We start from the raw sequence: 12,496 nt of genomic DNA, 5'->3' as shown, positions 1-12,496 counted from the left end.
CTTTTTAATCCAACTGTTTATAAATTATGGCAAATTCCATATACATAAAATGAAATGGACCAATAGAAAACCAAACTTTACTTTATTTCTTATTGATACTAACCTCTATTACAATTCTATAGTCAAGCTAAAAAATAGAAAAGCAACAAAAACCCAAACAATATTTGAAACATAAATTATCGACTGTATTATTTAATTATTAAACTGTGCCCCTTTATTTATTTGTTTATTTATTTTCTTATATATTATTTTGCTCTGATTGAATGTATAAAGCTTCTTGCACAATCCCTTCACTGAATGTTTTTTTAATGTCACAAATGAATTCCCTGGCACTCTTTGTCCCCTTTATATTCTTTAAACTTGTTTAAACTGTTGCTGCTGTTTCAGTTTTACTGTTATCAATAAAGATCAGAGAAAAAAAACAAAAAAAAGAACAAAAACAAAACTACAACCCAGGTCGGTGAAGTAATGACCCGCCCTACTCTGCCTCTGATTGGCTAGCACTGGTTACCCTCGTTGGTTGGATTGGTTAGGTTTAGACACGAGGAATAACATTGGTCAGGATGAGGGCGAGAGTATCAGTGTTAGCCAATCAGAGGCAGAGTAGAGCGGGCCATCGCTAGGCATCCTGGGAAAAACAATATGACGCACGAAGAACATTTAATATCTTCCCGCCACTGAGAGCTGATAAATTTCAAACATGGATGTATTAAAAGAACTCTGACGATACATCCATGATCTCAAAGAAGAAAACAGCCCGGATGCGGTTGAAGAAAAGGACAAAGTGAGTAATAACGTTTCTCACACAAAGACAGCCGCGAAAAAATAAACATAAAGGATTTGAAAACATTCTTTACAAACGATTCTGGAAACTTTAAGACATGTCTTCGCTTATATTCAAAGCACCAGTTTAGTAACAAAGATTTAAGAACGATGTAATTAAACAGGTGGTGGCAGAAAAAAGAACATTTCTCACAACTTGTTCGTTCCTGCTGAAGAATGAATCTACTATTAGATAAGACATAGCTTCATGTTCTGGCTGTTTGACTGAACATGTTTATATCTGTGATCTGTTTTACTGGATGAATGTGTCCTCTACAGAAACTAAAAGGTAACATGGACTGTTTGTCCCATAGACGACTGTCAGCTGTGTGTTTATCAGTATGTTTTACCATATTTAATTATTCTCCTGTGAAATAAAGTGTTGGATTATTACATCCTCAGGGACATGCAAAAATATAATTATGTTTGGATAGAAGACACTCAGAAATGTCTAAAATATGGACTGGAGTAAAATATCTACATAATATTTCCACGTAACACAAAAACCAAATGTAGAAGTGTTTTGTATTTCAGTGTTGTCCAGCATAGACCTGCCACTACTAAACAAAGCACTGTATACACATTAGATTTCATGAAGAGACCTTTCCTGCAGCAGTTTGCAGAAAAGCAACATTGGACAACAACAACAACAACCACAATAATAATAATAAACTTTATTTACATAGACACAAAAACTGAAACAACAAGGATTATTGACACTTTATTAACAGTTTTGTGGACTATAAGTCTTGAAAAGCTTCACCTACATTTGGAATAACAACGTTTTTCAAAGTTTCAACATTGGAGGTGGTTCCATCAGGATTCCATCGGATTATTTTTCTCATTTTTCTGTCTCTCGTCTCTCTCTGTGTGTCAGAGATGTCAGACAATATTTCAGGGAGTGAATGGAGAAAGGCCCTGACCTCCATCCTGGAGGAGCTGGATGAGTCAGAATACAAGAAGATGCTGTTTTGTCCCTGTTTTGACAAAATCCCTAAAAGTGTGAAGACTGGCAGGTCCAGAGAGGAGATGCCCCACATAATCATCAAGTACTTAGGAGTAGATGAGTCCATCTCTGCAGTCGCTGAAGCAATGGATCTGATACCAAGGAAGGACCCTGCAGTCCAGGACCTGCTGCGTCCCTTTGTGGACAAACTGAGGAAGAAACGTGAAGAAGAGAACAGAGGTTCATACAGTTATTAGTTGTTTATGTGAGGCCTCCTCAGACTCCTGCTATGAGCGTGCACAGAGGCAGCAGCACAGACCAGGGTTTCTGCAGGTTCACCACGTTATGTTTAAGACTTTAAGACCTTTTTAATATCACACAAAATGACATTTAATACCTGTATCACCATCAAACCATCTAAAGAAAGTATGGTGGAAAACCAGAAGACACAATATGAACTACAACTACTTATTATATCAAAAATTTCATTTGATGAAAAATGTGATTTTTAAGCAAAAATGCCAAGAAAATGTGCTGTTTTCAGCTTCTCAGATGTGTTGATTTACTGCTTTTCTCCGTCATACATGACAGTAAACTGAATATATTTTTGTTTTGACCAGTTCAGATATTCAAGACATCTGAACTTTTGATTCTGGGAAATTATATCGGTCATTTTTCACCATGTTCTGATGTTTTATAGACAAAAAGATTCAATATATTCTAATCTTTAGTTGCAGTCCTACATCAACAGCACATCTCTCTACAGATAAAAGGTGCCACTGGAATAGGCCTGACCGTTACTCAAGAATGCTAAATGAGAGAATATGTTTGATTGGTCCAATAGAGTCCATGAAGGAAAACAGGGAGATAGCACCTGAAAACCAGAGGGTGATGATGACACCGTTGGCTGAAACCAAAGGTAGGCTTCTCAAAAGATACACGTAAACATCTGTGCAAACCTACGTGGAGAAGGGTGTTTTGGGTAAAATAGCAGATGAGCTGACATGTACACCCTCTGAATCTCATCAATGGTTTGCAGCCCTGCACATTGATCAAGTTGATTCAGTTCCCATCAGTAGGCAGATTCAAAAACAAACATATTACATACAAGTATAAAAGGAGCGATCCCCGTACATGTTCACCTACATGCAGCCCAGAGAAACATCATTTCAACTCATTTCATCAAACAAGAAAACAGTTTCTGTTGATTTTGACATGAAGCTGACCAATCTGTGTGTTAAACTTATTAAAATGTCATTTTTCAGGGAAGAAGAGGAAACATGACAGTGATTGGAAGTCAGCGGACGAGGAGCCAAAGCCTAAAACTAGTAGGTTAACAACCAAACACAAACACACACAGTACAGATCAGCCTGAGTCTGCTGCTGCTGGTGACCTCAACACAAACTGTTAAACTGCAACTGTTTGACACTTTTGGTCTGCATTATATTACCGCCCTGCATCACATGATGATGATTGTAGCGTCCATCCTGTCATCATGTGTTGCCATGGTAAATGGTTTTAATTGTGTCTTGACAGATCATTAACAGCAGCAGACCCACCAAAAGTAGACAAATACAGAATCTGGAACACCAGAAGTTTAGTAGGTCACAGAAAATAGAGAAATAGCACAATAAATTTAGATACATTACAAATAAATATGAGAGGAAAAACAAGACAGAAAAGTAAAAGAATTCTAATATAAACAATCAAATTCAAGCAACAAGTTACATTCCCAGGGTTCCTGTAGTGTTCATCTAATTAAATAAACAACATTTTTAATACCTCATAAAATTAAATTTAATACCCTTTTCAGTCAAACTGATCAATGTCAGAAAGCCAGTAGGGACAATAAGGCCTATAATTATTTATTAAAACATGAATTTATTGACATTTGTATCACATTTTTGTCAGTACTTCCCAGCTGTCATTTTCAAGTTGCAGTTGGTGGGTTAACACACACACAACATAACAGATAAATAATGATGAAAAGTTTTACAAAATATCTACAGCACTTTTACTGATGCTGTACATTAGAATAAAGAATTATTTCTTTGGCAAAATTACCATTATGGTCCAAATGCAAGCTGATTTTGCATTTCAGGACAAACATTTTTCAGATAATGACTTTATGAAGAGCACTCTGAAATACCATAAATCATACTTACAAACAAATATTTAAAATAGTAAAAGTAATAGTAATATATAAGAGTATAAACAACAAAAAGAGTATAAAACATATGAGTATGTATGTAAAGTGCTGTGTGCATGAATCCTACTAATAATACATGAATAAATATCTATATGTGTAAGTATATAAACAAAAAATGCAATGTAAATCTGTGTAGTTAATGCACTCAGTGTACTTAAAATAATTACTACAAAAGACCAAAAACCAGAGGGTGACGATGACAACGTTGGCTGAAACCAAAGTCAGGCTTCTCAAAAGATACAACTAAACGTCTCTGAACCAATGTAGAGAAGGATGTTCTGGGTAATGGTAGATAGCAGTTGAGCTGACATGTACACCTTCCAAATCTCAACAATTGTGTTTCGGCCCTGCTCATTGATCAAGTTGATGGGTTGATTCAGTTCCCGTCAGTAGGTGGATCCGAAAACAAACATGTTGCATACAAGTATAAAGGAAACCAACACAGGAACGTCTCAGAGCGATCCCATTACATGTTCACCTACATGCAGCCCAGAGAAACATCATTTCAACTCAATTTGTCAAACAAGAAAACAGTTTCTGTTGATTTTGACATGAAGCTGACCAATCTGTGTGTTAACTTATTAAAATGTCACTTTCAGGGAAGAAGAGGAAACATAAAAGTCATTCGAAGTCAGCGGACGAGGAGCGAGAGCGTAAATCTAGTAGGTTAACAGTCAAACTGGTCAATGTCAGAAAACCAGTAGGGACAATAAGGCCTATAATTATTTATTAAGAACATGAATTTATTGACATTTATATCACATTTTTGTCAGTACCTCCCAGCTATTGATGTGGACCTGTGCAAGTTAAGTGTGTGTTTAACTTTTCAAATTTCATTTTCAGGGTTTAAGGGGAACAATATTGTGAGCGACTCAGATTGTTCTGATGAGGAGCAAAAGGTTGCAGCTGGTGGGTTAACACACACACAACATAACAGATAAATAGTGATGAAGAGTTTTACAATATATCAGTCAAAAGTTTGGACGTGCCTTCCTGTTGGCGTGTCCAAACTTTTTTGACTGGTGCTGTACATTAGAATAAAATGACATATTTGGCAAAAATTACCATAACGACCCAAATGCAAACTCATACTCAACATCTTTCAAATGTATTGTTACATTTAAATGAAATACAGTAAACAAATGGGGATAAACAGACAGAATGATGTCATATAGTTTGTCATATAAAGTCTGCTGGTTAATGAAATGAGACCAAAACAAACAAGAGCTCTGCTGCACAGAGGAAGGCATCAGTGTCAAACTGACTGACTGTGGGGTTACCCTAACCCTAACCATAACCCTGTTTGTTTCTTCTTTTAAAGATCAATTGAAGAGCAGCCAACCTGACAAGGTAAGAGATGAAATTAAGGTTAATGATGAATACTACATATTGCACACAGTCTCACATGCTGGAATTATTTTATATATATTTATGTTGATGTCCTTGTTGTAAATGTAGTAAACTAGTGAGTTATGCTCACAGCAAGAGTATCGCTGAGTTTCTAGGCTGTGTTCAGACAGAAAGCAGCCCTGCGTGACAAAACGCAGCCCCTTCATTCATTTCAATGAGATCAGTCCGTTGTCATAGATGGGTTGCTAACACAGAGGGCTATGGCAAAAAAATGTCCATCAAAAAAGTTGAACCCTGCTCAACTTTTGTCAGTGTTGCATCAAAGCCTTTTTTCATATTGATTTGTGTTTCGACACAATATTGATGTAAGCATATATTAATTTTCCAGGAGAGAAAGATTCCAACATGGGTGAGTGCATTTCTTTGAGACTTTGTACTGATTTATTCAGACATTCATGTTTGCATTTATGTTGCTCTGAGGGAGATTTCTTTGTCTCCTTTTGTGTCCAGAGAAAAACCATCAAAGATGTACTGACCAGCGGTGACCTGGGTAACAAAACCATAACTGGGAAAGTTGTACAGAAATCTGCTCTGCGCACATATGAAACCCAACAAAAGGAGAAAAAGTTTTTCTTTTATCTGGGAGTCAGTGATGAGGAATCCTGCATTAAAGTGATGGTGTACGGAAAAGATCGCTATCAAGATATCCAGGAGGGGAGATACTACTCGTTCAGAAATGTAATCATGGAAGAAAATGTCATGAAAGTTACCAAACAGAGCAAAGTGGCAAGAACGAGTCCCATTGACGTCCCTGAGGAGCTGGAGCTGGAAGCTGAGATGCTCATTTATCCTCAGAAGCCAGTTTGCAGCATAGCAAAGGCCAAAGAGTACGCTGACAAGACAGTAGTGAGTGTTGAAGGAACTGTAACAGAGGTGAGTTTCCATAAGACATCCAGCAATACTAATGGTGAAAAGTGCCAAGAGTTGGCCTATCTGCCAGTGGGACAACAATGGATTACTGTTGTCATGTGGCACACAGCAGAGACATACCATAATCAGCAGTAAAGAATCACCATAAGCTGAGAAAATTTACCTGAATGGGGAGTGATAATCTGTTTATGAATCTCACACAGTATTGATATAATAATCAGTGGCATATGTTGGTAAGAATCGGTATATGCTAGTGAGAAGTGGTTTATGACAGTGGAACATGCACGTCATATACCAACATACCGTTCATCTCCACCATTCTGGTTTGTAGCACTTAAACTTAGTGCCACAAGCCAGAATGGCTGCCTTCAGCTGCCCTCACCCTCATGAACAAACTAAATCCTGTCTTGTTTCCTTTTTGCATCCTGTTTACCTCCAAGCGCTTACTCTCAATATGTGCTGCAAGATACATCAGCACTTGGATATGTGTCCAGAAATATCTCTCATCAGTTTTTCAGGTTTAGTATTCTAAACTGAGCCAGCATTTTGGTAGCAAAGGCAACCCACTGACCTCTGACAACATAAATATAATCAGTTCTACAGGAAGTAGAGGTGGAATCACACCTCAGGTTATGTTACATGGAATGTGAAAATCATCCAATACATGTAATCTGATCCATACATTAGACTGACAAACCCAGTGTAACTAAAGATTGCACAATCTTTTGTCGAATTTGTTGAAAGTAAAGGAACTCCAATTGAATTGTTTCCATTGTTGTTTTTTTCAGATTGGTCATGTTGAACCCATCAAAGTGAAGAACCAATGGAGGAAGAAAGACAAGCAGGAATTCCAACTTAAAGATGGCAAAGATTCCATCAGGATCACCTTGTGGGGCAAAGACACTGCACAACTCGGAGGAACATCAGATGGAGACTTTGTCAGAGTAACCAACGTGAAGACCAGTCACTACTATGAAACCGTCTCGCTGAACTCAACTGATTTCACCAGAATTTACAAGGTAGCTGCTGCCAACATGCTGCACACTGTTCTACTGATGTCAGTTTGGGATATTTTAGTTTTTCTCTCAAAACACAAAAGAGTTGTTTGTTGGTTGAATGAGGAGCTTCTGGATGTCATAATCAGTGATAAAACATCGCTGGTAGTCTTTGATAGAACTCTGTTTACATGTAAGTGATCTACCAGAAACACGTTGTAGAGCAGGTTTGTGTACAATACAGTTAGATACTGTATGTATACGGTGGAACTATTTAATCAGTTTTTAACCAGCTGTTACAGCACTTACAGTCCGTGTGGTGTGAAAACTCATGTTTAACACTCAACATTAAACAAACTGTCGCTTTTTTCCCCTGTCAGAACATAATACGCTAAATTCAGAAGTAAAATATCTCGACCCTCGGTTAGAGTTCCACCTAAAATTTGAGAAATATAAATTGTTGAGCAAGTTTGCAAAACCAAATTAAAGTTGTAATCATTTCAATAAATTTGCTAAGATTAAACTCATCTATAAATGCCAAACTACTTTACTCTCAGGTTTTCTGGATCAATGACTATGCCAGTGGTAGGCAAACAGCGGGCCGAGGGCCAAATCTGGCCCTCCAGCAAACATTTTGAGCCGTCTTATGAAAGCTGAAGTTTTTACTTTCATAATTTACATCAAAACTTTTACATATCTACTGTAGATGACAAAACAAACTAAAGGTTTGTGTGCAACCCAATGAATATAACCTTGTCACAGCTAATATCGCCCCCACACCAGGAGAGACATTAAAACCATGATGTTTGAACAGTGCATGGTGAGGAAATTAAGTCTAATAAACTGACCTGAAATGACATTTTAATGTGTGAATTCTTTATTCCTTCAGCCTGTTGGACCTGAACAGATGTGTTCTTCACAAACACAAATAGATGGCGATCTAATAGAAATGGTGTGTTGATGCCATTTCCTTCTAACTATAAAACTTTGAATCCACCATAAATTAATCAGTCTGCTGTAGTCATGAGTGATCTGACTTGAGTTTTATGTTCATTATATTGCATCAATCTTTGTGTTTGTGCATTTTTTGTATGTATTTTCTTGTTTAAATATGTGTTTTGTGTAATTGAACAGATCTTTTAGGGATGGGAGGTACAAACTATCTTAAGTTATAAATGCTGTGGTTTTTGCTATTAGTATGCTGTAAGAAATTGAATAAACATGACGCCCTCCTCCCTGCTTAGCTGTAAACTACTGAGTGATTCTCAGTGTATTTCTCAACATGTCCTGACTCTTACTGTGAATGTTTATCTGTGTTTGCAGATTCAAAGTGCGGCCATGCAGAATGTCACAATTGAGATTATAGGAATCATGAATGCCAATATGACGGAGACTCAACTGGAAGCAAGCTTCAATGACCAGGTGGAAACGTTTGTTGTGTCTTCTGAACTTCTGGCAAAGGTGTTTGATGTCAGACTGGACAGTGATTTTGAAGATAAGCTCATTGAAAAAATCCCTCTCTCAGCAAATGTAGAAATTAAAGGAAGTACAATTAATGCAATCACAGCAGCTAAAGAGATATGAAAGTAACTTTCCTCCACACAGCCAGATGTGAGAGTTGTCCTGTGTGTAATGATGGTGGCTTTCCTTGTTTTATTGACCGGGTGTTTTGCCAGGGGGATGAAAAAACATTGGCACTCATTTATCATTGAACACTTTTGGAAAACATTTTTTAAAGACTTCTGATTTTCTGACTTTTCATCTAAAAGTCGAAATTTTTAATTTGTCCAACAATTTGGTTTCTGACCAAATACCTGCTTCACAACTAATGACGTTCCCATCAGCCTCAGCTGTACTTTAATACTTTACTCAGCTGTACTTTACTTTTACAGCTGTGAAATCCCTGTAACTCAATTGAGAAAATTTGCCTGACCTCCATAAAAAAACTGTTCTTAAAGAGACCACAGTCCATCCTGTCAGACTGCTCCCATCCTTGCATCCAGAGTCCCATATCTTTCCTGCTGGCTCCTTTTCAGACTGCCGCTAGCCGCAACCAACAGTTACAAGTACTTTTTTACCCTCTGCTATCACTCTGGTAAATTCAATAGGGAACAGGTCATCTCAATACCTTTATGTGAATTTCATTTTAATTGTTTGACTTTTATACATGTTTATTTATACATTCTATGTTTGTTGTTGTCTTTATTTCCTGCTGTGTTTCTTGTGTTGTACTTCTACAGTTGACCTCTGGGGACAATAAAGCTTTTGAATCTTGAATCTTTTTTTATTATTTGTCTTGAAACAGTACTAAAGACTAAAAAATGAAAAAGAAAAATCACATGAAATTTTAAAGAGTTAACTAAGAGTGAGGGTCCTGTTTAAGCAGCATAAACAAGTCCAATAAAGAAAAAAGTTTGAGGAGAAAATTGCTCAATCAGCTGGAAAATGGTAAAAACTTCAATTTTGAAGTCAGGGCTTAAGTTTGAAAGCCTTATAAAATAGAATGCATGAATTTATGCTATATTGGCCGTGGGATCACAAAATACAGTTTTCTATGGGTTTACCTTGGGCAGTTTTTTTTCTGTAAGGATTTGAGTGTCTATTTTGGCTACACACACACATACACCACATTTACAAATCCCTAGCTACACATACAACTCATTGAAGCTGTAATATACTTGGGTGCGGTATTCATAATAGAAGTAATCAGGAAAATAGCATGCATTCGGCACAAAGGGTTAAAAAAAAAACTAAATGGCTCAATCAGCTGGAAAATAAACTGTTTTGTAGTGCAGTTTTGAAGACAGGCCTTCAGTTTGAAAGTCTTATAAAAACAGATATATGAATTTATGCTGTAGCAACCATGGGATCAAAAATGTGGTTTTAATAGGTTTCAATGGGACCTAAAAGGGCCCTAACATGCTGAAAGTTAGTATTATTTCTACACAGTTTATAATAGACTTAATATAGGATCTGTTTGAATTTCCAAAATTTGATTAAAAAACACACCTTTTCCAAAGATCATGGCTACAGTATAATGACAGCCAAAACGATTGAAAACATAAAGTGTTAAAGGCCCTTTCAGGTCCCTAGTGAGATATAAGGATATGCTCTGATCCATATTTTGTTTTCTGCCCTGAGTCTGTGAGCTCGTCTCATGATGAAGTCACTCAAACATTTTATACTTTCCCTTTTCTCTTTTAAATTCCCTCTGGGAAACAGATTTTTCATTTTTCGATACTATTTTTAGCTAGTAGCAGGACATTTGATTTATTATTATTGACTTAGAATGGAAACATGATTTTATATCTAAACATCATATATCTCTAGCTGTTTAGTTATTATTCCTACTTGATGTATAGTTTTTAAGGCCTGTGCCTTTTGGTGACGTAATTTCTGTATCATATATGTATGCAGTCATGTGTGATTGTTGATGCATTAGGGGAGAACGGGGTAAGTCAAGCCAGTGGATAAAATGAGCCACCCCCTTTATCTAGGTAATCATAAACAAAAGTAATCATGTGACCACAAGTTAAGGAAGTTTAGTTCACGTTACTCAATCCATCTTGGACTCAAGCACATGGAGAGAAGCAAAACAGAGCTTAAAAAAAAAAAGATTTTTGTCATGCCAAGTGATTTCGTTATGTTACTAAAGATATCAGTCTTAATTAAATAGATAAGTTTTGGACATTATTACATGTTAATTTAAGTCAGTGTCAGCTACAAAACAAGATCATAAACTCAGCATAATTATGGATCTGAGCCACTGTATGAAACAGTTTTGTCAAAATAGAGGTTGTGGGGTAAAACATGCCAGTGATGTTGGAGCAAGTTGAGTCAATGGTTCAATTTACCCCCCAAAAATTATGTTACAAGTTTTACAATGTTGACGAATAAATACCTAATTGTTGACTAATGTTAAGTTTAAGTCACACACAAACATGTTGTACATACAGACGGGTGACAAATTAAAGGAAAAACCAACATTAAGTGTCTTAGTAAGGTGTTGGGCCACCAGAACAGCTTCAATACACCTTGACATTTATTCTACAGTCTCTGAACTCTACAGGAGGAATGAACACCATTCTTCAAAAAGATCTTCCCTCATGTGGTGTTTCGATGGTGGTGGAGAGCGCTGTCTAACACGTCAGACCCCTGTGAATTGGGGCGTTGTCATCCTGGAAGAGACCACTCCCTTCAGGATAGAAATGTTTTATCATAGGATAAAGCTGATCACTCACAACAACTTTGTATAAATTAGCAGTGACCCTTCCCTCTAAGTTTTAATTGTGTCTTGATGGATCATTAACAGCAGCAGACCCACCAAAAGTAGACAAATACATTATCTGGAACAAATGAGATCAAAACAAACAAAAACTCTGCTGCATAGAAGAAGGCATCCGTGTGGAAACTGATTGGCTGACTGTAATAAACACATCCAGAATATCTTTGTAGAGAATAATATTCCTCCAATGCCAATGTTCTGGTCTTCTATTTATGGTGACTTGAATTGGAAAAAATCATGGAGAATATCAGACAATATATTAACAATAAAATGAAAGAAGTGTCATTTAAAACTTTACATAGAGTAAATCCTGTAAAGCTCGTTCTGAAAAGGTTCAAATTGAATATTAATTATTCTTCTGATTTCTGTGGTCCAAACATGAAACTATTTTTCACTTATTTTTCCATTGTATGTATTCCAAAATATTTTGGAATGATATGCAAATCTTTCTATCTAGAAAAACAGGTCAAATGTTCATGCTTTCTGGTAGTGATATCTTCATTTATTTTGGAAATAACTCAGTGGACAAAAACTTAATCCATCTGTTAATAATTTTTGGCAAATTCCATATACATAAAATGAAATGGATCAATAGAAAAGCAAACTTTACCTTATTTCTAATTGATACTAACCTCTATTACATTTCTATGGTCAAGCTGAAAAACAGAAAAGCAACAAAGACCCAAACAATATCTTAAACAAACTATCAACTCTATTACTTAATTATTAATCTGTGCCTCTTTCTTTTTCTTTCTTTCTTTCTTTCTTTCTTTCTTTCTTTTCCTGTGAATTGTTTTGCTTTTATTGAATGTAAAAAGCCTCTTGCACAATCAGTTTCCTGATATTTTTTTTTCTTTTTGCTTTTTTTTTTTTTGATGTCATAACTGAATTTCCTGGCACTGTTTCCTCTTTTTGTTCTTTAAACTCGTTTATGTTACTGTTGTTTGAGTTTGACTGT

The 12,496-nt window shown here is 36.3% G+C and overlaps 1 protein-coding gene across 3 annotated transcripts; it reads left to right on the top strand.

Annotated features, from left to right (window-relative positions):
* Nucleotides 1–301: 301 nt before the first annotated feature.
* LOC137196144 (uncharacterized) lies at nucleotides 302–9,523 on the top strand. 3 transcript variants are annotated; one of them, XM_067608968.1, is made up of 11 exons: nucleotides 302–784; nucleotides 1,700–2,008; nucleotides 2,613–2,687; nucleotides 3,034–3,096; nucleotides 4,578–4,640; nucleotides 4,822–4,887; nucleotides 5,300–5,328; nucleotides 5,717–5,737; nucleotides 5,839–6,261; nucleotides 7,047–7,277; nucleotides 8,577–9,523. In XM_067608968.1, the coding sequence occupies exons 2-11, from the start codon at nucleotides 1,702–1,704 to the stop codon at nucleotides 8,835–8,837; spliced, it is 1,539 nt and encodes a 512-aa protein (XP_067465069.1). In that variant the 5' UTR covers nucleotides 302–784; nucleotides 1,700–1,701; the 3' UTR covers nucleotides 8,838–9,523. The 3 variants fall into 3 exon arrangements, with proteins under 3 accessions (XP_067465069.1, XP_067465070.1, XP_067465071.1); XM_067608969.1 differs by lacking the exon at nucleotides 4,578–4,640 and having other exon boundaries at nucleotides 308–784; XM_067608970.1 differs by lacking the exons at nucleotides 4,578–4,640; nucleotides 4,822–4,887 and having other exon boundaries at nucleotides 326–784.
* Nucleotides 9,524–12,496: the final 2,973 nt, after the last annotated feature.

This window comes from Thunnus thynnus, chromosome 13, assembly GCF_963924715.1.
Source record: "Thunnus thynnus chromosome 13, fThuThy2.1, whole genome shotgun sequence".
NCBI lineage: Eukaryota > Metazoa > Chordata > Actinopteri > Scombriformes > Scombridae > Thunnus > Thunnus thynnus.
This window is presented reverse-complemented; position numbering and strand designations above follow the sequence as displayed.

Bases quoted from the DNA above. Each gene is read 5' to 3' on its own strand.
- LOC137196144 (XM_067608968.1), top strand. From the start codon at position 1,702: ATGTCAGACAATATTTCAGGGAGTGAATGGAGAAAGGCCCTGACCTCC. The intron at 2,009-2,612 runs GTTCATACAGTT...TTGGTCCAATAG, and splicing joins ACGTGAAGAAGAGAACAGAG to AGTCCATGAAGGAAAACAGG. The intron at 4,888-5,299 runs GTGGGTTAACAC...CTTCTTTTAAAG, and splicing joins GGAGCAAAAGGTTGCAGCTG to ATCAATTGAAGAGCAGCCAA.